At 41.8% G+C, this 25,067-nt stretch overlaps 1 protein-coding gene across 5 annotated transcripts in view; it reads right to left on the bottom strand.

Moving 5' to 3' along the window:
- ankrd26 (ankyrin repeat domain containing 26) overlaps positions 1–25,067 on the bottom strand; it is a 167,701-nt gene that overhangs the window by 3,121 nt on the left and 139,513 nt on the right. For all 5 annotated transcript variants that reach the window (XM_069919991.1, XM_069920001.1, XM_069920012.1 and 2 more), the window contains 6 exons: positions 23,064–23,141; positions 20,554–20,633; positions 19,157–19,277; positions 17,713–17,976; positions 11,442–11,674; positions 8,571–8,814 (listed from right to left, as the gene is read on the bottom strand). In XM_069919991.1, the coding sequence (XP_069776092.1) occupies positions 8,571–8,814; positions 11,442–11,674; positions 17,713–17,976; positions 19,157–19,277; positions 20,554–20,633; positions 23,064–23,141 (1,020 nt within the window). The remainder of the gene's footprint in view (positions 1–8,570; positions 8,815–11,441; positions 11,675–17,712; positions 17,977–19,156; positions 19,278–20,553; positions 20,634–23,063; positions 23,142–25,067) is intronic.

Raw genomic sequence — 25,067 nt, 5'->3', positions numbered from 1 at the left:
GGTTGATCGTACAGTTCTTTCAGTGTAAGTGGTCTCATCCTGGATGTTCTCGTAGACTCTCAAGGACACCATAGACAGCAATGCTGTTAGACGCTGGTTATCCTCCTCCACCTCAATGAGCCTTAGGAAGTTTTCAAAGTTCAACAGCCAGAACTTAAAGGCTTTGAAGGCTGTAGCTGACTGTGGGTCGAGGTCAAGTTTTTCTGGCCGAGTCAGACGCACCATCCCTTTTAAAAAAAAATTCTTTTTTGCTAATAAAATTGTAGAGCTCGTCGAAAGAACCAAAGACTTGTTGATCCAAACCAAGGCTTTTATTAGCAAAAGACAGGAGCTCTTCACAGTTGGCCGACCAGTCCGGAATGATCTGACCTGGCTAGGGACACAACCCTTTAAGGCCCAGACAGTAGGCGTGGCTAAGCTCTCAGCCAATCGCTGTAAGCACAGTCATTACACTCTAGATACTGTAACTATATACATTGGTGATAGGTCTGTACTATCACAATGTATGAGTGGATTTTATTTGCTACATTGTTATTTTTTCCTTCAGACACAGATGTCAATGAAAACTAGAATTTGTCAGGAATGGTATCAGGGAGACAATCTGTATGTAACAAACAACTAAAATGCAAGGACAGAAGTCAAATTGTCTAATATTGGTATATAGTATTCAAGATATAATAGCAAAGCATTTGGATAGCAGTGGCTATCTAGTGAAATGAATGGGGAGAACTAGTCTGTGTGGTATACTTAGACTTAAAAAGGATTTTCATTAGTTCCTCATAAGGGACTTTAACACAAATTTAAACAATGTGGAATGTCGGGTATAATGTCACTGAAAAAAAGGCAGGAAACAAAGAATAGGAATATGTGGGTATGTTTTGAGTGATAAGCAATGTCTAGTGGCGTTCCACGGGGTTCAGTTTTCAACATTTAAAATTTAGACATACAGCACAGTAACACAGCCCTCAAGTCCATGCAGCCCAATTTGCACCCCATTACCCTACACCCCCGGTACGTTTTGAACAGTGGGAGGAAACCGAAGCCCCCAGAGAAAACCCATGCAGACAGGGGAGAACATACAAACTCTTTACAGATAGTGCAAATTCGAACCCCGGTCTGGTCCCTATCACTGGTGCTGTAAAGGCATTGTGCTAACCGCTATGCCAACTGCAGTGCCCTTTGCTATTCGTTATATTACATATTCATGATTTTAGATGCAGGATTCAAAGTAATATATCCAGATTTGCAGAGAGCATAAAACTAGAAGGGAGGGTGAACTGTGAGGAGACAGAAGCTCCAGAGAGGGGTCTAAATAGCATGGAATTTAGAAAAGTGCAGTTAAAAAGTGAGTCATGCAAGAATCTCTGATGCAATTTTAGAGGTACAACAGCAAAATATTGATGATTGGCATTATTAGATAGTCAGACTGGCTGCAGACAGTTTAATGTGGAGTTCTCTCCACAGCATCCAGTGCCAAGGTTCAGTCTTTCTTGTAGAGAAATTAATCAAGTGATGAGTGCAGAATATTAACTAATTCTACTTGCCAAAAAAATTATAAAGTTCATGATTATTTATAATGTCAAAGGTAAGCCAAACTTGCAACATAACAAACTCTTAAGCACCAAATAATGTGTTTATGGATTATTATTAAAACATTAAAGTATATTTTAAATTTATTTTAGTGCTAACCATAGAACATTACAGCACAGAAATAGGCCCTTTGGCCCTTCTAGTCTATGCCAAACTATTATTCTGCTTAGTCCCACTGACCTGCACCCAGTCCATATCCCTCCATATCCCTCCTATCCATGTACCTGTCCAAATTATTCTTAAATATTAAAATTGAGCGAACATTTACCACTTTAACTGGCAGCTCATTCCAAACTCCTCCCACTTTATGTGAAGATCCCTCCCCCCCAATGTTTCTCCTGTGGCGGCGCAAAGCCTAATGGAGAACTGGCCCCGCGTGTATCGCCACGTCGTCAGGGGTTTCTTCTAGACTCCAGCATCCCTTCCAGCGCGCGCCCTGGGCAGCGATTATGATGTCACAATGCATCGGTGACTGAGCTCATGCTGCCCTTAAAGGGGCATCTGGAATTTGAATAAAAACAGTCGTTAATGACCATCGGTGTGGTGGCAGTGATTTACTTCAGTTCCTCAGAGTGCCACATTGGTGATCCCGACGGGCCCAAACGACCTTCTGGACCCAACCAATGATGGACACGGCAGAGGTTAATGTGGTAGCCCTCATACTTCTCCCTTTCTGGCCACATCGCCCACGGACATGGTTTGGCCAAGCGGAGGCACAATTCCATCTCCGCAACATCACAGCTGATACCACCAAGTTCTACCATGTTGTGGGCAACCTCGATCAGGACACGGTGGCGAGGGTAGACAATATCATCCATCAGCCACCAGCGACTGAAAAGTACACAGCCCTCAAGAATCTGCTCCTGGGGAAGTTTGGCCTCTCACCCCAGCAGCGTGCATCCAGACTCTTACATCTAGACGGGTTGGGGGACCGCAGTCGCTCAGCCCTCATGGACGAGATGTTGGCCCTTGCAGAGGATCACGAGCAGTGCTTCCTCTTCAGACAGATATTTCTAGAACAGATGCCAGAGGACATTTGGCTCCATCTATCTGAAGAGGACTTCTCCGACCCCTGCAAGGCAGCAACCCAGGCGATGCCCTCTGGCGAGCTAAGCAGGAGAATGAGGCAGCACTCAGCCAGATCTCCAAGCCGGTGCCCCGTCATCAGCAAGATCCCCCCAAGGCCAAGCCCAAAGAAGCCCAGTAATTGTGGTGCTTCTACCATCAGCACTGGGGGGGGGTAAAGCCCTCAAGTGCCACCAACCCTGCGATTACCAGGGAATTGGCCAGGCCAACCGCCATTGATGACTGCAATGTGAACAGCCTCCTCTACATCTAAGACAGATCCACAGACCGCCAGTTCCTAGTCAACACAGGAGCTGAGCTGAGCGTCCTTCCCCCTCCACAGCGCTGGAAACACGGACTCGAATCCCCGGTCCAATCCTGTGAGCTGCCAATGCTCTACAATCAAAACCTTTGACACTCGTAGGGCACAGATAAAGATGGGGAAAGAGAAGTTCGTCCTGGCCTAGCTGAGCACGGTGCTGTTGGGAGCTCACGGCCTGCTGGTGGACGTGAGGGGCAGGAGGCTGCTCATCGCCCACACCTTCCGCTTGGTGCGCCTGGGCACGGCATACGATGCCAGGTCGGAGATCGCCACAGTCGCCTCCACCGAAGACAAATTCGCCGGGATCCTCAATGAGTTCCCTGCCATCCTGAAGCCTTGCTTCGACATTGCCTCCACCTGACACGGAGTATTCCATCATGTCTCCACACAAGGCCCCCTAATCCACACCAGGGCTAGACGGCTGCCGCCGGAGAAACTGAAGCAAGCCAAGGAGGAATTCTCCAGTCTCCAGGAGTTGGGCATCGTTCGGCGATCGAACAGCACTTGGTCGGCGCCGCTACACATGGTCCCAAAGTCATCAGGAGGTTGAAGGCCCAGCGGAGACTACAGACGGCTGAACGACGCCACGACTCCAGACAGGTACCCAGTCCCCCATATCCAGACTTCGCGGGCAACCTCCACGGCGCACAGTTCTTTTCAAAGGTCGATGTTGTGCATGGATACCACCAGATCCCGGTCCACCCTAACGACGTTGGGAAGATCGCCATTATAACCAGACATTCCAGCACTTCATGGATGCAATGAGTAGGGATTTGGACTTTGTCTTTATCTATCTAGATGACATCCTGGTAGCTAGCCGCACTCGTGAAGAGCACAAGGCCCATCTCTGTACCCTGTTCGCCCAGCTGGCAGAATTTGGCCTCATGGTCAACAAGGCCAAATGCCAGTTCAGAAAACAAACTGCAGTTCCTGGGGCACACCATCACAGCATCTGGGGAAGCTCCGGCACCAGAGAAGTTGGCAGCCGTCCAACATTTCCCCAAGCCCTCCTCCCTCAAAGGGCTACAGGAATTTGTGGGGATGGTGAACTTTTACCATCAATTCATCCTCAACGCCGCCCACATCCTGCGCCCTCTGTTGGCGCTGATAGCGACGAAGGAGGAGACCTTGGCCTGGTCGGTGGAGGCAGACGAGGCTTTTGCAGCGACGAAGCAGGCCCTCACTGAGGCAACTTTGTTAGTGCACCCACGCCCAGAAGCACTCACAGCGCTATCGGTCGATGATTCCACCACGATGATCGGAGGGAGGCTTGAACAGTGGCTGGATAGACAGTGGCGTCTGATAGCCTTTTTCAGCAGGCAGTTGCAGCCTCCCAAACTCAAATACAGTGCGTTCCACCGGGAGCTCCTGGCGCTGTACCCGGCCATCCGCCATTTTCAATATTTCTTAGAGGGCAGGACTTTTACCGTCCTTACCAATCACAAGCCCCTCACCCAAGCACTATCGATGACCAAGGACCCGTGGTCATACAGGCAACAGCGCCACCTGCCCTACATAACGGAATTCACAACGGACATCCGGCACAGGGCGGGTAAGGTCAACGTAGTCGGTGACGCGCTCTCCCGCCCGTCCATCAGCACGCTAGCTCCCGGTCTCAACTACGCACAGCTCGCACAGGCCCAACAGCTCGATGCCGACACCCAGGTTCTCCGCACCACAGTATCAGGGCTCCAACTTGAGGATATCCACCTCCCCGATTCCGCCCAGCCGCTGCTCTGTGATACCACCACTGGCTCACCATGCCCGGTAGTTCCACAGGACTGGAGGGCTAGGGTCGTCAGTTCCATCCACAATCTTGCCCACCCCTCAGTAAAGACTACCGTCGGCATGGTGGCTCTGCGATTTGTCTGGCATGGCCTCAAGAAGGAGGTCGCAACACTAGCCCGCAACTGCGTCTGATGCCAGACCTCCAAAGTCCACAGGCACACTCAGGCCCCTGTCCAACATTTCGATCCAGCACCGCGAAGATTCCAACATATCCATGTAGACGTGTGGGCCCCTTGCTGGTGTTCAGGGAGCTGCGGTACCTATTCACCATAGTGGACAGAGCTACCAGGTGGCCGGAAGCCATCCTGGTCCATGAAGCATCAGCAAAGACGTGCGCTAGAGCCCTGGTTGGCCAATGGATCGCTCGTTTCGGCGTGCCAGCGCATATTACGAGCGACAGGGGCGCTCAATTTACCTCCGTCCTATGGTCGCAGCTGGTGAGGCTTTTAGGAGTAACACTGCACCACACCACAGCCTACCACCCGCAGTCTAACAGGTTGGTAGAGAGGTTCCATCGCCACTTAAAGTCCACCCTGATGGCCAGGCTTTCCAGCCCCGAATGGGTGAACGAGTTGCCCTAGGTCCTCCTCAGAATCAGAACAGCGCCCAAGGAGGACCTGCAAGCCTCATCAGCTGAAATGGTCTAAGGCGCAACACTCTCCCTGCCAGGGGAATTCTTCAGCCCGCCAGCGGAGGCCATGCACAGCGAAGGTGAGCGGCTCGCCGACCTCCGTACAAGCCTAGGCAACCTGACCCTACCGCCCCCGTCGCACCACGGCACCCGACCGTCTCTTCGGCCCAAAGAATCAACGTGCGCAATTCACCTTTGTCAGAAGGGGACCACAGAGAGCACTGCCGCAGCGGCCTTACGAGGGGCCGTACAAGGTGCTCCAGCGGTGGGACAGAACTTTTACTTTGGACGTGGGGGGGCAGAGAGGAATTGTTTACTGTGGATCGCTTGAAAGCCACCCACCTAGACTTATCTCAAACGGTCCAGGCGACCGTGCCCAAACGGCAGGGCTGGCCACCCAAGCGACAGGATGTGTAGCCAGTTCTGGGGGGGGGGGGGGGGTTGTGTGGCGGCGCACAGCCTAATGGCGAACTGGACCCGCTTGCATTGCCACGTGGCGGGGCAGCCATTAGGAGATGGCGTCGTCAGAGGTTTCTTCTTGACTCCAGCATCCCTTCCAGCGCGCGCCCTGGACAGCGATTATGACGTCACAATGCACCAGATGACTGAGTTTATGCTGTCCTTAAAGGGGCGCACGGAATTTGATTAAAAGCAGTTGTTAATGACCATCAGTGTGGTGGCAGTGATTTACTTCAGCTCCTCAGAGTGCCACACTCCTGAACTTTTTCCCTTTCACTCTTAACCTGCCCTCTGGTTTGTATCTTACTTATCCTAATTTACTCTGGCTATACCCATCATAATTTTGAAATACCTCTTTCAAATCTCCCCTCATTCTTCTACACTCCAAGGAATAAACCCCTAACCTGTTTTATCATTTCCCTGTAACTCAGTTTCTGAAGTCCAGGCAACATCCTAGTAAATCTCTGCACTCTTTCCTGTAGTTAGATGACCAAAATTGCACACAATACTCCAAATATGGCATCACCAATTCTTATGCAACTTTACCATAACATTCCATTCCTACACTCAGTACTTTGATTTATGAAAACCAATCTGCCAAAAAGCTCTCTTTACAACCCTATCGACACATGATGAAACTTTCAAGGAAGTGTCACTGTATTCCCAGGTCCCTCTGTTCTACCACATTCCTCAGTGCCCTACCATTTAGCATGTCCTTTCTTGGTTTGTCCTTCCAAAATGCAACACCTCACACTTGTCTCTATTAAATTCCATCTGCCATTTTTCTGCCCTTTTTTTCCAGCTGGTCCAGATCCCTCTGCAAGCTTTGAAAGTTTTCCTCACTGTCCACAAAGCCTCCAATCTTTAGTCCCTTTTCCACTGACACCCTGTCTCAGGAACTAACTGGGAATTTACTGGGACAGGGTCCTCCAGAAAAGGAACATTGAACACCGGCATCAAATGACATCATTTCACGCCAGGGATTAATCGTCTCTACCCCTAGTCATATTCCTGCCGTTTGCTGACACCGACATGGTGATAAAACCAGTGGGAAAGGAACAGTAGAAAGTCATCCATTTCCAATTGAAGGTAGAATACGCCAATGCCCGGGGATGAGTTGTGTTCAGTGGAAAAGCAATTAAGAGCGGCCTAGTGAAATCAGCACAAAGGATTTCCTAACCTGGGTCACTGCACAGCCAATTAACTGGGATGCCAGTGAAAAAGGGGCTCCTGTGACATCTTCAAACTTTCCTGCAATTACTTAACTGTCACCTTAATCTATGTAGTCCAGTCTTTAAGATTTTATTACAATTAAATATTAGACAAAATGTTTTCCTTTCTGGTATGATTTTTTTTAAACATGATTGGCTATTCAGATGCAGACTGGATGGCAGTCTCTTCAATCTGAGGCGCCTGCAAGCTCACACCAAGACACAAGAGAAACTTGTCCGTGAACTACTTTTGCAGATGATGCCGCTTTAGTTGCCCATTCAGAGCCAGCTCTTCAGCGCTTGACGTCCTGCTTTGCGGAAACTGCCAAAATGTTTGGCCTGGAAGTCAGCCTGAAGAAAACTGAGGTCCTCCATCAGCCAGCTCCCCACCATGACTACCAGCCCCCCCACATCTCCATCGGGCACACAAAACTCAAAACGGTCAACCAGTTTACCTATCTCGGCTGCAACATTTCATCAGGTGCAAGGATCGACAATGAGATAGACAACAGACTCGCCAAGGCAAATAGCGCCTTTGGAAGACTACACAAAAGAGTATGGAAAAACAACCAACTGAAAAACCTCACAAAGATAAGCGTATACAGAGCCGTTGTCATACCCACACTCCTGTTCGGCTCTGAATCATGGGTCCTCTACCGGCACCACCTACGGCTCCTAGAACGCTTCCACCAGCGTTGTCTCCGCTCCATCCTCAACATCCATTGGAGCGCTTTCATCCCTAACGTCGAAGTACTCGAGATGGCAGAGGTCGACAGCATCGAGTCCACGCTGCTGAAGATCCAGCTGCGCTGGATGGGTCACGTCTCCAGAATGGAGGACCATCGCCTTCCCAAGATCGTGTTATATGGCGAGCTCTCCACTGGCCACCGTGACAGAGGTGCACCAAAAAAAAGGTACAAGGACTGCCTAAAGAAATCTCTTGGTGCCTGCCACATTGACCACCGCCAGTGGGCTGATAACGCCTCAAACCGTGCATCTTGGCGCCTCACAGTTTGGCGGGCAGCAACCTCCTTTGAAGAAGACCGCAGAGCCCACCTCACTGACAAAAGGCAAAGGAGGAAAAACCCAACACCCAACCCCAACCAACCAATTTTCCCCTGCAACCGCTGCAACCGTGTCTGCCTGTCCCGCATCGGACTTGTCAGCCACAAACGAGCCTGCAGCTGACGTGGACTTTTTACCCCCTCCATAAATCTTCGTCCGCGAAGCCAAGCCAAAGAAGACACTCCTTATTATGTGTATACTCACTGTGACATGGAAATACATTTAGTTACTTTTATTTTTCAGAATTACATAGCAAATATTTTGTGATCTTTGCTATGACACTGCCATGAAACATTCTCTTACAAAGTTACAGCTACATTTTCTATTAATTGATGAGATTTTTGAAACAGGTGCAAGAAATTTTGTATCTTATCTGAACAACACACTCAGGAAGAAAACAAATTTAGTTCATATTAAATAAATTTTGATAAGTACTTACTTTCATGACATATGATGCTACTCTTTCATCTAGGGGGAGTTCATCCTCTGGGTATAATTTATTTCTGCAATCTCTGGAAATTCCCAGGGAAGTGCCAAATCCCGATACAAATTTCAGATGACTTTCATTTAGAGTGCGGGTTGTGGTTAAACTTTTATTTTCAATGCTGTCAACATTCAAGGATTTTGTACGAGAGTGTTCTTTAAGAAGATTAGCATTGGCTTCTGCTAACCTTTTATTTGATCTGGAGAAAAATAGAGGAAATGGTGTCTAAAAAATTATTATTAATTTCAAAATAAACTTGGCAAGTTAAAGGCTACGTGCAAGTTAATAAATTAACTGATATACTGGTGCCTAAAACCTCTGAATTTCACTCATGTTGAACTAAACTAAAATAGAATAATAGATTTTGGTCAACCTGAATGCATTGATATTTCAACAATACTGAATAAAAACATTAATGGATAGGATACTGCACGCAACCCCAAAGATCAACACGTGACAAGACATACAGGATGGCCAACTTATCATGCAAAAAAGTAGATCAAACAAACAAAATCTTGACCTAAAGAAAACTCATGAATACAAGAATTTATAAATTTTATATCATTAAAAAATAATCTGTTTTTAGAAAACAAATGGGTGGTACTCAATTAACTCCAAATATACACTTAACTCAGTCCAGATGACATCTATATGCAACCAAGTTTAAATATTTTCTGAATAACCCAAAAAAGGAGTGGACTGATCATTGGTGCAAAAAAGCTTTTCCTGCCATTCTAATTGCTTCTGAGACACAATCCTATTGATTTGACCTTCATACCAGAAGGGTTCATTAAAGAAACTCTTTATGATCATTTGGACAGCCACAGAATTATTAGTGACAGTTTGTCATAATTTAAAAAAATCAAGCAGTGTTCTGCTAGAGCACACATGTCAAACTCAGGCCCGCGGGCCAAATTTGGCCTGTGATATAATTATACTTGGCCTGCAAGATCATATCAAATATGTATTAGAGCTGGCCCGCTGGCCGCCGCGCCAGTATAGTGCATGCACAGCTAATATTACAAATCCCAGAATGCTTTGCAAATGCATTGGCGCTGGCCCATCAGCCTGCTAATCGCCCCCACCTCCTCTGTGACCTTAGCATCTGCGACCTGTCACCTAACTCACATGTAATAAACCCCTTACAAAAAATGGCCAAATGAAAGACAGAAAACAGGACCTTTCAAGACAGGTGGGAGGCAAACTCTGACCCCAGAGCTTGATGAACTTGCATCTAAGAAGAGATGCCAAGTATCTGGTTTAGACCCAGATGCATCAGAGTAAATCACAGTGTAGCAAGCTAAGCTTGGATTAATATTTTCTTTGGTTAACTTTGGACTGTTCATAGTTGAAAGATTGGATTTTCATTGAAGCAAGTTGTTATTTTTTTGACTTGTTGGATTGTGAAAAAAAATACATTTAAAAGGAGCTTAAAGGCTATAGAGAAATGTTATTTATTGAATATTTTATTTCTCATTTGTTAATGCTTCTTCTGGAAAGAGTTTAACCAAAACTATTATTAAACATTTATTTTAATAATAAAAAGTTTAACATTACATATGTTGAAAGAAGATATGCAGATGTTGTTGAAAATTTTCAATAAATATTTAGTTTGGCCCACGACTTAGTCCAAGTTTTTAATTTTGGCCCTCTGTGAATTTGAGTTTGACACCCCTGTGCTAGAGCATGGAATTAAATTTGCAATTGTAATTAAGTTTTAAAAAGTTTAGAAAGTTTCTGGTTAAAAAAAAGTTATATTTTTAAAATTTGTTTTTCTTTTAGGTTTTTTTGTGTGCGGTTAAATTCTATTTCTTTAATTGCGCTCCACAATTTTTAAAATGATGAAAAGGTTTTTTTTTGTAAATTCTTTTTATTTTCTTGAATCTTATAACACAAAATAATCTTATTATTTATAATGTAAACACCATTAAAAATATTTTAGAAAAAAAGTTATTGGAAGTGTACTGGGGATAACAAAGCATTCAGGAATGTGAAAGGAGCAAGCAGCATACTTCCTTAACCAATGACACGAGAGGTTACAAAAATAAATGAGAAAGACTAAGCACAAGAGAAAATTAGTAGGCAAAATCAAAATCAAAATGGGAAGAGAATGAGACATCAGAAAATAATAAACAGTAATTCATATTTTGAAGGAATGGGGATGCCTTGTTTTGGAAGATTAATTTACATACATTAATTATATTGATTTATTTATTGTAAGACCGGATTTTAATAAAGTTTAATAGACACATTATTCAAATATTGCAACCCATGGAAATAATTAGGCAGTTAATTTTTTTTTAAATGGTCAAGTTGTGGATGAACAGTGAGGTGCATTATTTAGGGGCCAGTACTTTTTGTGCAAAATATCATGTTTTATGGATACTAATGTTACATTTTGGTCAGTCTATACTGATATTTTGAATAGGATACTTTTTTGGAAAATAAAATAAAATAAAATAATTTCCACTATAGCTCTTCCACCCAAGATAAACAGGGTTAGCAGCCTTCAAGTTCTGAATAAAGAGTTCTATTTTTCATTTGCCCATTTGCTCCCATTGTCAAATTGAAAGTTATTAACTCAATAAGAATAACAATTTTGATATCCGGAGTACTCCTCAATCCAAACGTCCCTTCATTGTGTATGAACAGAAAAGGATGAACCCTGCTGCATCAGGTATATATACGAGCATAGATTTGCTCGGATTTCTGCAAAAAAAGGAAGGAAAATAACCCAAGCTGTTTTCAATTTGCTTGAGATAGCTCAGTATCATATTGTATGAACCAATAAGGAGGTCCAAGTATAACAAAATTGTATGAACTTACCTATCAAGCTTAGCTGCAATGGATTTACGCAATTCTAATTCTTCTAAATATAATCCCTTGTATCTTTCAATTTCCTTCTCTGCAGATTCTTTCTGATTCAAGGCATCTTGCAAAGTTCTAAGTTTATTCAGCTCCAATTCCAGGTCTCTGTTCTTCTGTTCCAAATCATTTCTGGATTCAAGCTCATTTATAGCTTTTAAATGATCCAAAGTTTCTTTAGAGGCATGATGTGTCTTAACATAGAAGAGTGATCCATTAAATAATGCACTGTGACAACGTTTTAAAAATGACTTGTCATGTAGCAATGAAATAGAAAATCCTGTAAACTCATGACATTCTGAGACTATTTTGTACAAATAAACCAGTTATTTGTGGCACATTAATAATTAGGTAGTTTTAGAACATAGAACATTATAGCACAGTACAGGCCCTTCAGCCTTTATGTTGTGTTGACCCATGTATTCCTTAAAAAAAATACTAAACCCTCCCAACCCCATAACCCTCTATTTTTCTTTCATCCATGTGCCTGTCTAAGAGTCTCCTAAATACCCCTAATGTTTCAGCCTCCACCACCATCCCTGCCAAGGCATTCCACAATACTGTGTAAAAAAAACTTACCCCTGATCTCGTCCCTAAACTTCCCTCCCTTAACTTTGTACATATGTCCTCTGGTGTTTGCAGATCCTGCCCTGGGAAACAGGTGCTGGCTGTCCACCCTATCTATGCCTCTCAATCTTGTAGATCTCAATCAAGTCTCCACTCATCCTTTTACACTCCAAAGAGAAAAGTCCCAGCTCTGCTAACTTGCTTCGTAAGACTTGTTTTCCAATCCAGGCTACATCCTGGTAAATCTCCTCTGCACCCTCTCCATAGCTTCCACGTCCTTCCAATAATAACTGAACACAGTATTCTAAGTGTGGTCTCACCTGAGATTTGTAGAGTTGCAACATAATCTCTCTACTCCTGAACTCAATCCCTCTATTAATAAACCCCAGCATCGCAGAACAGATCACTGTGGAACTCCACTCATCACTGATCTCCAGGCAGAATACTTTCCTTCCATTACTACCCTGTTTCCTTCCTGCAAGCCAATTTTTTTATCCACACAGCCAAGGTTCTACTAATCACATGCCTCATGACCTTCTGGATGAGTCTCTTGTGGGGGGCCTTGTCAAATGCCTTGTTAAAATCCATTTAGACCATATCCATTGCCCTACCATCATCAATTTCTTTTGTTACCTCCTCAAAAAACTCAATAGACTCATGAGACATGACCTACCATCACAAAGCCAGGTTGACTATCCTTGAGTAGACGGTACTTCTCCAAATGCTCACAGATCTTATCCTTAAAAATCCTCTAGAATACCATTGGCATAAGACTCACTGATCTATAATTCCCTGGATTCTCCCCATTACCTTTTTTTTAAACAAGGTTGACGACATTTGCCATTCTCCAATCCTCCAGCACCTTCCCTGCAGCCAAAGAGGATTCAAAGATCATAGCTACTGCCCCACCTATCTCTTCTCTCACTTCCCACAGCAGCCTGGGGTATGCCATAACCGGCCCTTCTCAATCGTAATGTTTTTGAGAAGATCTTAACACTTGCTCTTCAATCTCCACATAGTCCAGCACACAGGCCTGTTCAATTTTGACCTCACCCTAATCAAGGTCCTTTTCACTTGTGAATTCTGAAGTTAAGTATTCACTTAGGACCTCCCCAACCTCTCCCACCTCCAGACACGTGGACTCCTTTATCCTTTAGTGGCCCCACCTTTACTCTCATCATCCTTCTGTTCTTCACATAGATATAGAACGCGTTGGGGTTCTCCTTAATTCTACTTGCCAAGGCCCTCTCATGCCCCTTTCGAGCTTTCTTTCTTAAGATCCTTCCTGGCAACTATATATTTCTCATAAGCTCTTCCTGTTTCCTGCTTCCTATATCTAATATATGCTTCCTTCTTCCTCTTGACTAGTTGCCTCACCTGTTTCATTAGCTACAGTTCCCTTTTCATACCATCTTTTCCTTGTCCTAGAGGGACAAACTTATCCTGAACCCAGCACGTGGCCCCTAAACTTCCTCCACATTACTTCTGTGCTTTCACCCTTGAACATCTATTTCCAACTTACTCTCGCTGGTTCCTGCCTCATTCCTTCATAATTAGCCTTCCCCAGTTAAGAACTTTTCCATTTTGTCTGTTTTTATCCTTTTCCATACCCATGCTGAAGCTAAGGGAGTTATGATCACTCTCACCAAAATGCTCCCCATTGAGAGGACTGCCAACTGACCAGGTTCATTGCCCAGAACTAGATCTAGAATGGTCTCTCTTCCCATTGGCTGGTCCACATACTGTGTCAGAAATCCTTCTTGAACACTCTTCACAAATTCAACCCCATCTATCCCTCTTGTAGTCAGGAGGTGCCAGGAAGTTGAAATCACCCATAACTAAAACCCTGTATTTCCTGCACTATTCCAAAGGGCTATTTTGGAGCCTATAGACTACTCCCAGTACAGAGATATCTCCCTTCTTATTTCTGACTTCCACCCACACCAACTCAGTGGACACTCCCTCTGTAGCATCCTCCCTTTTTATATCTGTGATACTATCAATGCTACCATTAATGCAACTCCCCCTCTCTCCTTTTCTACCTCCTATCCTATTCATTTTAAAACACATGAACCCGGTACCTGCAACAGCCAATCCTGCCCTTTCTCCAGCCAAGTTTCAGTAATGCTACAACATCATAGTTCCACATAATGATCCTTGCTCTAAGTTCATCCTAATACTTCTAGCATTGAAGTAGACATATCTCAACCTCTAACTGGCTGCATTTATGTTTTGTCCCCTGCGTGTCCTTCCTCTCCAACTCAGAACATATAGCAACATGCTTTTGTCCTTCTACCCTAATCTCTGCCCTCTTATTCTGATTCCCACTCCCTTACCAATCTAGTTTAAACCCTTCCCAACAGCTCTAGCAAACCTGCCTGCCAGGATATTGGTCCCTTTTTGTACAGGTCAGACCTTCCCCAGAAGAGAATCCAGAAATTTGAACCCTGCACCAACTCTTCAGCCATGCATTCATCTGCCACAACTTCCTGTTCCTACCCTCTCTGGTGCATGGCACAGGCAGCAATCCTGAGATCATCACCCTTGAGGTGTTGCTTTTTAACTTCTTTCCTAACTCCCTATATTCCTTCTTCAGGACCTCACCCCTACTCCTATCTATGTCACTGGTCCCCATGTGGACCATGACATCTGGCTGCTCACCCTCCCCTTCCAGAACATTATGAATTCAATCAAAGACATCCCTGCCCCTGAAGCGCAACATACCACGCAGGAGCCTTGATCTTATTCACGAAACCTCCCATCTGCTCTCCTAACCAATGAGTTCCCAGAGGCTGGCTCCTCTTCTCTCCCCTTCCCTTCTGAGCTGAGGAGCCAGCCTCTGTGCCAGAGATGTTACCACCACGACTTGTCCCTGGTAGATCGTTCCCCCCAACCTGTATCCAAAACAGTATACTTGTTGTTGAGGAAACGACCAGAGTGGTGTTCTGCACTGTCTGCCTCTTCCCCTTTCCTCTCCTAACTGCCACCCAGTTACTTGTGTGATGGGTTATATTATATATAAATATGTTTTTAAAAGAGGTAGATTGTGGAGGTTTTAGTGTAGGTCACCACAGAGTAATACTTCACATCTCATTTAAAATGCATGAACTTGGCAAAAGCCAGTCATGAAGGCACCAATGGCTTTGCAAAAGACAATGAAATGCTTTGAAAGGAATTTTCAAAAGCAGGTGCAAATGGAGGAGTCCATCAAGTGCTAATAAGTTATTTCAAAGATTGGATTTTGAGCCCTGCAAGGAGTAATGGTTTTGCAAGCAGAGAGAGAAAAAAAAACAGGATTTCTCTTTTGGAGAGAGAGAGAGAGACAGCAGTGGCTTTTGGAGGCGGTAACATGACAAGCTGGCAGCTTGTGGAAAATCCTATTTTGAAGATGGGTTGTGAGTTCTAAGTTCAGACTGTTGAAAAATCCTGTAGTCCTTACAAGAGGAAATGGCTGGCTAGAGTGTTTCTCCAGAAATAAGGGAAACAAGAGGAACTCTGTGGTGACCTAGAAGAAGAGGTTATCATTCAGAAAACCCATTGCAGGGCATGTTTCTTCATCAAGACACTGAAGTGGCTGATGGGAGGGAATCAGTTTGTGTGTGTCCAACAAGCAACAAATATCTCTCTGAAACTGACAAGAACCTTCCTGAGCAGTTAAGCACCAGAGCTTGGTGAGAATTCATAAATGCTAAATTCTGTGCACAATATTAGAATTGCCTGATACCGGTGAACTTGGAGAGTGAGAAGTGAGATTGGACTGTGAATCAAAGAACTTTCCTGAACATATAGACATTACATACATGTGCACTTAGAATTAGAAGGGGGTTAAGTTAATAGTAATAAGTTAAAGTTTGATCCTGTTTTTATGTTCAAAGAAAATTAAAAGCAACCTTTGTTTAGTAACCATTTGTCTTGGTGAATTTCTATTGCTGCTGGGTTTTGGGGTCCTCTGGGCCCGTAACACCTGCCTCTTGACTTTTAGAGGTAACTGTCTCCCTGTAGCTCCTCTCTATCACTGCCTCTGTCTCCCAAGTGATCCAGAATTCATCCAGCTCCAATTCCTTAACATGGTCTCCCATAAGCTGCACCAAGATGCACCTCTTGTAGGTGCAGTCATCAAGGACCATTGTGCTGTCCAAGATTTCCCACATACTGCAAACGGGACATTCGACTGCCCTAGCTGCTGTCTCCATTAACCCTTCCTAATTTAAATTCAAAAATTTTACCTTATTGGAAACAATCTCAGCCTCTGCTCCGCTTGAGCCACCCTTTTTATTTGTCACTACCCATTATCTTAATTACTCCTGCTACCAATCACCATTCTGTTTAACCATAAACTTGCTTTTTAAAGGCACTCACCTCCAGCTGTCTCCTGACAATCCCAGTTCACTGGAGCCCCACACTCCTCTTGCTTCACAAATGGTCCTGAGCTGTCTGTGTCCCAAGCCCTGCTCTGCTCCTTTTTAAAGGCATTCACCTCCAGCTGGCTCCCAACAATCCCCAGCTCACTGGACCCCCACGCTCCTCTTGCTTTACTAACAGTCCCAAGCTGTCTATGTCCTGAGTCCCGAGTCCTACTCTTCTCCTTTTTAAAGGCACTCACCTCCAGCTAGCTTCCGACAATCCTAGCTTGCTGGAGCCTCACACTCCTCTTGCTTCTCTAACAGTCCCAAGCTGTCTGTGTCCTGCATCCCACTCCGCTCCTTTTTAAAGGCTACATTTCTCTTTGACTTGCTTTCCTTTTAGATTTGTTTCATACAAAACACCTTGTATGTAAATGACATTTGTGCCTTTTATTATCCAAACCTTAATCTTTCAGTTCACTACGAAAAGCTCTTAAGCCTGGAAATAATTTTTTTATTGGCCCTTTGTTGCACAGATTGCATACTGTGAATTTCAGTTCTCTTCATTAGGCAGAAATGAACTTTACCAATGTTGATAAAATTAAAGCAAATCCAATGTTAGGTGAGTTAATTTAAATTTAGTACAAAGTTTAAGCCACTGAATTGTGAAACATTTTCCATGTTAAGTTTAATAAAGGAAAAGCAAGACTAATTAGACAAATCGCATTCAGGCAGAGACATTTGCAGAAAGGTGACGAGTTATATTTGAGTTCATGGAATGTCAAACTTAAGAAAAATTATTTTTACAAGCTGTATAGTTTAATAAACTATGTCAAATAAAATATGTCAAATAAATGAAATTCCACACTTGGAAAATGAAATCTTTGATGCTAAAGAGGATGCTTAGCCCAAATTAAGATTTGTTGCATTGTTCCATACATTCTAATGAAGAACCAAAGATATACTGTTGGAAAGTTCACAGGGGAGCAATTATACTTACTGGAAGATTCTGCCAAATGTATTAACCTCACCATTGTTTACAAAGTAAAATCTGCTCAATTAATCTATTTGTTATAGTCAATCATAATGGTAAAACTCAATATTTTCATATTTCACCTTTTCATGAAGGTAGTCCCAATTATACAAACATCAGGGAAGATTTGAAAAAGTGCCAAAAGATTAAAATGATAAAATTTACATCTATATCATGTAAGCTTTCATAAATCTTTATAATTTGGAGTGTCATTTTACTAGATACTTAACATCTTTGTTCATTTTCCAGGAATTATTTATGTTCAAGCTTAATTGCTAAAGCATATAACCTTTAAGAAGGTATTGACTTCTTCCAGTTTCTCCTTGATTTCCTTACGATATTGCTCCTCTCTCTTCTTGCGGTTGACTAAGCGATTGTACTTTTTTGAACTCAATGCTTCCTTTTCTAGTTGCTGTTTGGTTTTCTCCAGTTGATCCTGATTCTTTTGTAGAACTCGCATTATGGAGACCTGTTCACAAAGTACTTGATTGGCTGATTCCAAATGTCTACATTTTGCAGATTGTACTTCAAGTTGATTGGACAATTCATCAATCTAAGACAATTGGACAAAAAGATCACAATGTATAAAAGTTTTACTCTATTTAATAAACTTGATTGATTTACTCATCTGTATTACTTGCACATAAATCACATCTGATTAATCTACTGATTTTTTTTAATTGTTCATGCTAAGTGTACATTTTGTTAGAGGAAAGCTTGCCTGACACTATTTGTGGAACTCTTTCTATTAATTGGGTAGAGCATAAGATATCATTTGGATCATTAATAATTGAAAGGTCTGAAGTTACAAAAGAATAGTGACATAAAGGTAAATAGAACAGAATTTCAGAGAATACATTTTAGTTTTGAAAAGAAAAATAAGTAGCAATGATTATAATCTGCATGGGAAAGAAGGCACTGTGGAAGAAAAGGAAAAAATAGGATTTCTGGTTCATAAAACTTTTTTTAATTAAAAACCTTAGGATATTGGAATGGGTATTATGGCAACAGCCTTACAATATAAAAAATGATATAGCACTGATGCCACAGCTGAAATTCAGAAGTACAGATAATACTAGATCAAAAGAAAAAGTTGCAGTTCATCTTTACCAGTGTACTTCCTTACATAAAGAAATACAAAAGTAAATCAAAAGCATGCATTTTTTCATGAAAACAAATTGTGATTTGATGGCAATATAAAATGGGAAATTGTAAATGGGAGCAAAAACAAGAGACACAAGCACAAACCTTTGAAATAAAAGGTTGAGAGTTTACAAAGTTACAACTGAAGCAAAATATAACCCAGAGTTTAGCAGCAATTGGTAATAACTGAATACTGTTCCTGTGAAGAAGACCGACAAAGACTGGTTGCGTTGAATCGATGGCTTCTTTGTTATTGCCATTTATTGTCAAAGGAAGTATTTTACAACTAGCAAGATTATGGGACCAGTAAAGCATCCCTTACCCAGTTGCTTTATTCTGAGGGCAGAGCACACTTGCTGCTTGTAGGGCCTTGTCAATCCATATTTAATTTAATTTGGTAAAAGAACAGTATTTATTACTTCCTGTAGAAAGGACTGTCTCCCAGAAAGGTCTGGGACTCATTATGGGAATTTTTGTCAATTTGGAATGGGCGGTAAATACTGGTCTTCCCAGTGTTTGAGAATCTGTTAAGACTTGAAAATGCAGCAAGTACAGCACCCAAGCAAACTAGGGATCCAAGCCAACCTCACCTTGCTTTGCAGCCTGTTATTAGTGACCTCAGGTTCAGAGTACGCAAAATCAAGTTCTTGCATAAACTGTCCAAGATTTTCTTTCAGCTCCTTTTTGGTCACCTTGATCATTGTTCTCCTTCTGTATAATAAACAAGATCACAAACTTAAATCTGTCTGCAATTACAGGTTTCATCTGATTTTACATTCTCTTAACATATCCTTCACTACTCTGATTTTTCTTTTCTAAGCAGAGAAGGATGTAGCTATTTTTTGGCATAAATTGTGTGGCAAGAATGAACTATTTTTAAGGAATACATTTTCAAATTACTGCACAGATATGAAAATGATACAAAGGACAATCACAGAGGTATAGTAATTAGACAGGAAAAGGTGGTTTTTGTTAAGAAATAACTATAATTTCCATATCAAAAGAACTGCTTTCTATATTAAGCAATGTTTAATGTACAATACAGGTTACCAAGATTAGTATGAAAACTCCCTTAAATAATTTGTTTATGCACTCAAGGCCAATTAATAACTTGAACAAGAACTCAGAATCAAAGAATTAGATGCAAGAATAGGCCATTCAGCCTTTCAAATCAAAATTTGCCACATTGTCTGAGAAATTATTGAATTATTTAAATTTTTTTTAAAAACTGCACCTGCAGAAAATTTAAATTAAAACCAGAAAATGCTGAATACGCGGCAGGCCAGGCTGCACCTGTGGGAAGAGAAATCGATGATGTTTCAGGTCAAAGGCCCTTCATCATAACTGGGAAGACAAAAGAAGCTTGTTAAAACTGCAGGGAGGATGGGTGGGAGAGACCGAAAAAAATGCTTGTTAAACTGCAGGGAGTGAGAGCCAAGCTAAATATGCAGTCTAACTAGGCTTTCTTTCCATCCATGGTCACCCAGTTTTACCTTTTCAGAAACATCCCCACCCTCCCCACGGTGCTGTGTTAAAATTTATTCTTCTTCAATGGTGTCAACAGAATTATATTGTGCTTGTTACCTGGATGTTAGCTCGATGGTCTCCAAGGGCGATATTTCCACTTGCCCTCTTTCATTTTTTACAACCAGATCCAAAACTGATTTTTTTTATTTTTTGACTGAATCCTTGGAGACATAACTGATTGAGAAGGTTCCTTTGCAGAAGTGTAGGAAATTATTTTGCATTGATCTTTAAGATCTGATTTTGGGACATTTTCAGCAATTGCTTATATGGTAAGTTGCATAAATACCACATACATTGGAGATTAATTTGAATATTCAAGTAAAGACGAGGAAAACAATTAAATTTAACTCTTGCTAGAAATCATGAGAATATGTTACAGAAACTACGATCGTACTAGAATTGATGTTATGTGCAAATTTATCAGCATGACAGTGAAAAGGAACAAAATATAATATCCTACCGGTTGACTTCTTTCTGGTGTTCGTTTCTTTCCATTTCTTGATCCAATCCAGTTTCAACATTTTTCTTTTGAACGTCAACCTTTTTTTGAAGGAGTGTTGTTTTTAAATTCAAGAAATAATAAAGATGCATATAAATACTCAATTAAGTTATTAAGATAGGAATGCAAACAATAAGTACTACGAATAAACTTACAACCTTGATAATTTTTGTCACAAATACTTTGAATATGAATTAATGAATATTTAATTTTTTAATTGCACAATAGTGCTTGTTCGTGATGAAGTCAAAATCCATTATGATGTGATAAGAAAGAAATCGCAAAATGTTTTACTTAGAAACAGAAGCAAAGTAGAAATGTAGCAAAGTCAGTGACAGTTGTAAATGCTAAATATTTGTCTTCAATTTATAAGAATAAATGCATGTACCTCCACACTTCTAAAACCAAACTTTCAGAGAACTTGTTGAGCATTAAGAATTATCATGCTATTTGAAATTTTTGTACTGATTTGGATCATTTCTGAACCTTTTGTCTTAATCAGTATCTATCACATAAACATGGCAATTCTTTGTCATTCTGTGTGTTTAAACATTTAGCCAAGATGTGTTTATATCATAGCACCTAACTGAACAGAGTAATTGCGACAATAACTCCTCAATTTCCATATTTTACAGCACTTTTGGAATCATCAGTAATTGCACTACAATTTACTGCTAGGTTGTCTCCTCCCTCTAAAGCTTCAGCCATGAGTACCATTTTTTTTTAAGACATACAGCACAATAACAGGCCATTTCGGCCACCAAAATTTACACCCCATTAACCTACACCCTTGGTACTTTTTTTGAAACTGGAACCCCCAGAGAAAACCCATGCAGACATGGGAAGAACATACAAACTCCTTTTGGACAGCATAGGACTCAAACCTTAGTCCGGTCTTGATCACTGGCACTGTAAAGGTGTTGTGCTAACCGCTACGCCAACCATACTGCCATATTCTCCAGGAATTCTTCCCATCTTTCTGTATATTTGTTACTGTGGATTGCTATGTATTCTACTTTTGCAATTGTGTATCATACTACTAATGTAATTGTTCAGAAGTATTATTTAGCCCAGGAGTCCATGAAGCCCAATTAAACCCAATTAACCTACAACCTCTGGTACATTTTTGAATGGTGGGAGGAAATCCACATGGACACAGGAAGAACTTAGACAGTGCGGTATTTGAACCTCAGTCCCAACTACGGGCACTGTACAGGAGTGTCCTAACCACTATGATAACAGTGCCATCCTTAAATTATTACCTTACATTATTTTATTTTGTTCTGCAATTGCTTTATTTTGGTCAATTTTTGTGCTTGACGACAACATATTTTGAAAAAGTGCTCATGAGTGTAAATAGTACAACTAAAGCTAAAATGAGTAAATGCAATTTGAAAGAGAACTTTTTTTGTAAAACTTGAAACCAAAGGCACAACTACATTCCAGATCTTTTGATCAAAAGGCCCTCAGGGCTTGAAACTAATCAGAATATAGGATTTGTCGTCGAGCAGATACACTGATGGATTGTGCAGGGTTATTGATCGCTTGAGTATGTACAGGATTGAGTATTTTAATTCTTCATGTATAATCCAAATAAACATATGATTAAACAGAATAATTACTAATAATTAAGATTGGAATTTTAAAACAAAATAGTGCTTTAGGTTTCTAAAAAAACTCTTTTTTCCTTTGCCTTGTTTTATTCTTTGTAGAAAATTAAGATGGAAAGTTTTGAGTTGAATTTTTGAACAGAAATCAAATATTGTTGCAAATTCTATTGAAATTTGCATGCAAGATCCACTGCAGAATCAAAGGTTTCTTTGACAGCACCTTCTAGATGCAAGACCTCCACTACTTACAAAAGCAACATCATGCAAGGGTAACTCTCTCAACCTGCATATTATTCTGATTTGGAAATATATTATCACAGGATCAAAATTAAATTTTCTACCCAACCATAGTGTGAAATTTCCATCACTATTATAATTTCAGGACACTGGCACCTCACCCACTTCTCAAGGGCAATTAAATTTAGACATTAAGTGCTGTGTGAATCTTTTGCATTTTGTGACAATTTCAGTTGTTTTTGCAGCTAAATGTAATTTAATAGAAATAAATTGCTCTCTATATATCTTTAGTTCATTAAATATAACTAATGCTAATTTTACTGCCTGCATTTACTTCAAGTTCGCTTATTATCATCTGACTGTACATATATAATCCAAAAGCAATTTGATATTGTGATAAGGTTGATACTATAAAATCCAAATATTTAATTGGACACTTTTCTAGCAATAATTTTTAGAGCACATTAATTTTGGAACAACAGCACTAGAAGTGTGAGATTTAAGAAATATTCAAGCTAACAAATGTGATGAGACAGTGTGTTATTTCAATAAAGTAGAATATAATATGCACTGCTGTTTTGGAATCAAACCATCACATTCTGCTCAGTTATGGAAGTACCAAACCTCATGATTGAATTGATCATCGAAGATAACTTTCATCTCTTGCACACTCATTATCAAGTCTTCCAGACGAGCACGGACCTTTGAAGATAATATTACAATAATCACTGTGACATTCTGCATGATAATGATATAAAAAATCATCTCATGTGAAACCTGGGTCTAAAGCAAACACCTAATATCACCTGGGAGAGAAAACCCCTGGAAGCTGAAAGCAAAATTAAAGAAAAAATCTTTGGAATACTGACAGAAAAATTAAATTTTCAGTCATTAAACATATTATTGAGAATACAGCATTTTAATACGTTTCTGAAGATAAAACCTTAGATTTTTGTGTTCATCAAGATGAGGCTAATTTTTCTATTTGTCTATTTTATCTGGTATTATCATCAATTACTTAAGGATGGATCAAACAGATTTTATGTCAAGTGTGCACTTAAATGTATTAATGCATTGGGGAAATTTGACTTGATTGGTGTCTTTTGTTATATTTTGTTTGCCAGCACTACCATACATTGTAGGTGGTATTACAAATTTTGGCTCAAAGGCAAATTGAAACTTGATTTTGAGGCTGAATTGATTTGGAATTATGAGATCATGAACAACCTAAAAATGTCTCTTCTATTTCACAAGGAAACACCTCATCTGATCTTGAATGGAACAGATAATAGAATGCAAGCCAGACCGATGACCACGTGGTCGCAGGCCTGCTGAATGACTCCACAGAACAGGGAAACATCAAAGAATGGGGGGGACTATGGGTGGACATGCCTGTGGCCGCTGAGAATCCACAGATATGGGAATATTCAGCATAAGAGTTGACCACACTGGGAGATAGATATCACCAGCGTCTGGGTGAACATCTGGCCATATGGCTGCTCAAGTCCTGGGCTGAGGGATCCCCCTAATGTGAACTTCTTCCATCAGGAAGTGAGTGCCTTGGATAACTTATCGGACTAGCAGACAATTAATAATACCTAGGATGTGCTGCCTGAAGGGATCTGCGTCGGCACCTCCCTGTGGGATTGGGTGATGATGGCAGTACAAGCCCAATACCCAACTCTGGGTATTGGACTTTTTCTGCTGGCCACAGTGGAAAACAATTAGCAAAGGAACAAGGCTTTAGTTACAGGCATGTATAGGGGAGCCCACGACTGCTATTTCTCTGAGAAAATGAGGGTGATTAATGCTCAAACTGGCTATGTAGTCACCACAGCACACCCTGACCCAAAATCAGTGGCCCTTCAGGGAAGACTATCTGGGAAGCCATCAAGATTATTAGAAGGGCTTGAATATATGGAATGGTGGGGGGGCGGGGGGGGGCACCCAGTCAAGTCTGAAAGACCGAGGAGAGGGTGGGTGATGAGGGGCTCCCAGTTTACCCACAAAGAGTTGTTTATGACATTTGTGTATGCTGGCATAGATTGTGCTTGCTTTCATGGGAATCCCCACCTCTGTTTTGTTTGCACTCTAGAAAAAGCATTGCGAAGGTAGCCCTGTTGAGGAGGAGGTCCGAAGTCCCCAGCCACAACTCAAAATAACCCTCCCTCATCTCCTCCATCACTCACAGTGGCTCGTCTCCTTTAGAGCAGAGCTGAGAATTCTACTGTGACAGCAACTTGCCCATATCCAGCAGCAGGAAACATCACCCACGGGGTGGCAGGCATCCATGCCCCTCTCATAGGACAGAGCCCAGGCGCACCCGGCAGATATGCTCAGCTGTCTTCTTCCTGCCGGACAGCCCGAAGCCATATATCCCAGTAGCTGTACACTGGGGCAAAGGGAATGCATGGTATTAGATGGCCCTGGTGGACACTAGGGCCAAGCACACTATCATCCCTGGCAAACCTGAGGTTTAGGGAGAACGCTAGGTCTCCATAGAGAGTTTAGGAGGCTTCATAACCGAGCCAGATAAGTTACCCTCCACCAATGATACACCCCACTCCGTCCCTATTTTGGTTGTTGACTCCTCCAAATGTATATTGGGCATGAACATACTGAAGGGCA

Source organism: Narcine bancroftii, chromosome 1, assembly GCF_036971445.1.
Source record: "Narcine bancroftii isolate sNarBan1 chromosome 1, sNarBan1.hap1, whole genome shotgun sequence".
In the NCBI taxonomy this organism is placed as follows: Eukaryota; Metazoa; Chordata; class Chondrichthyes; order Torpediniformes; family Narcinidae; genus Narcine; species Narcine bancroftii.
Note: the sequence above shows the minus strand (reverse complement) of the source record. Positions and strands in the feature narration are given on the sequence as shown.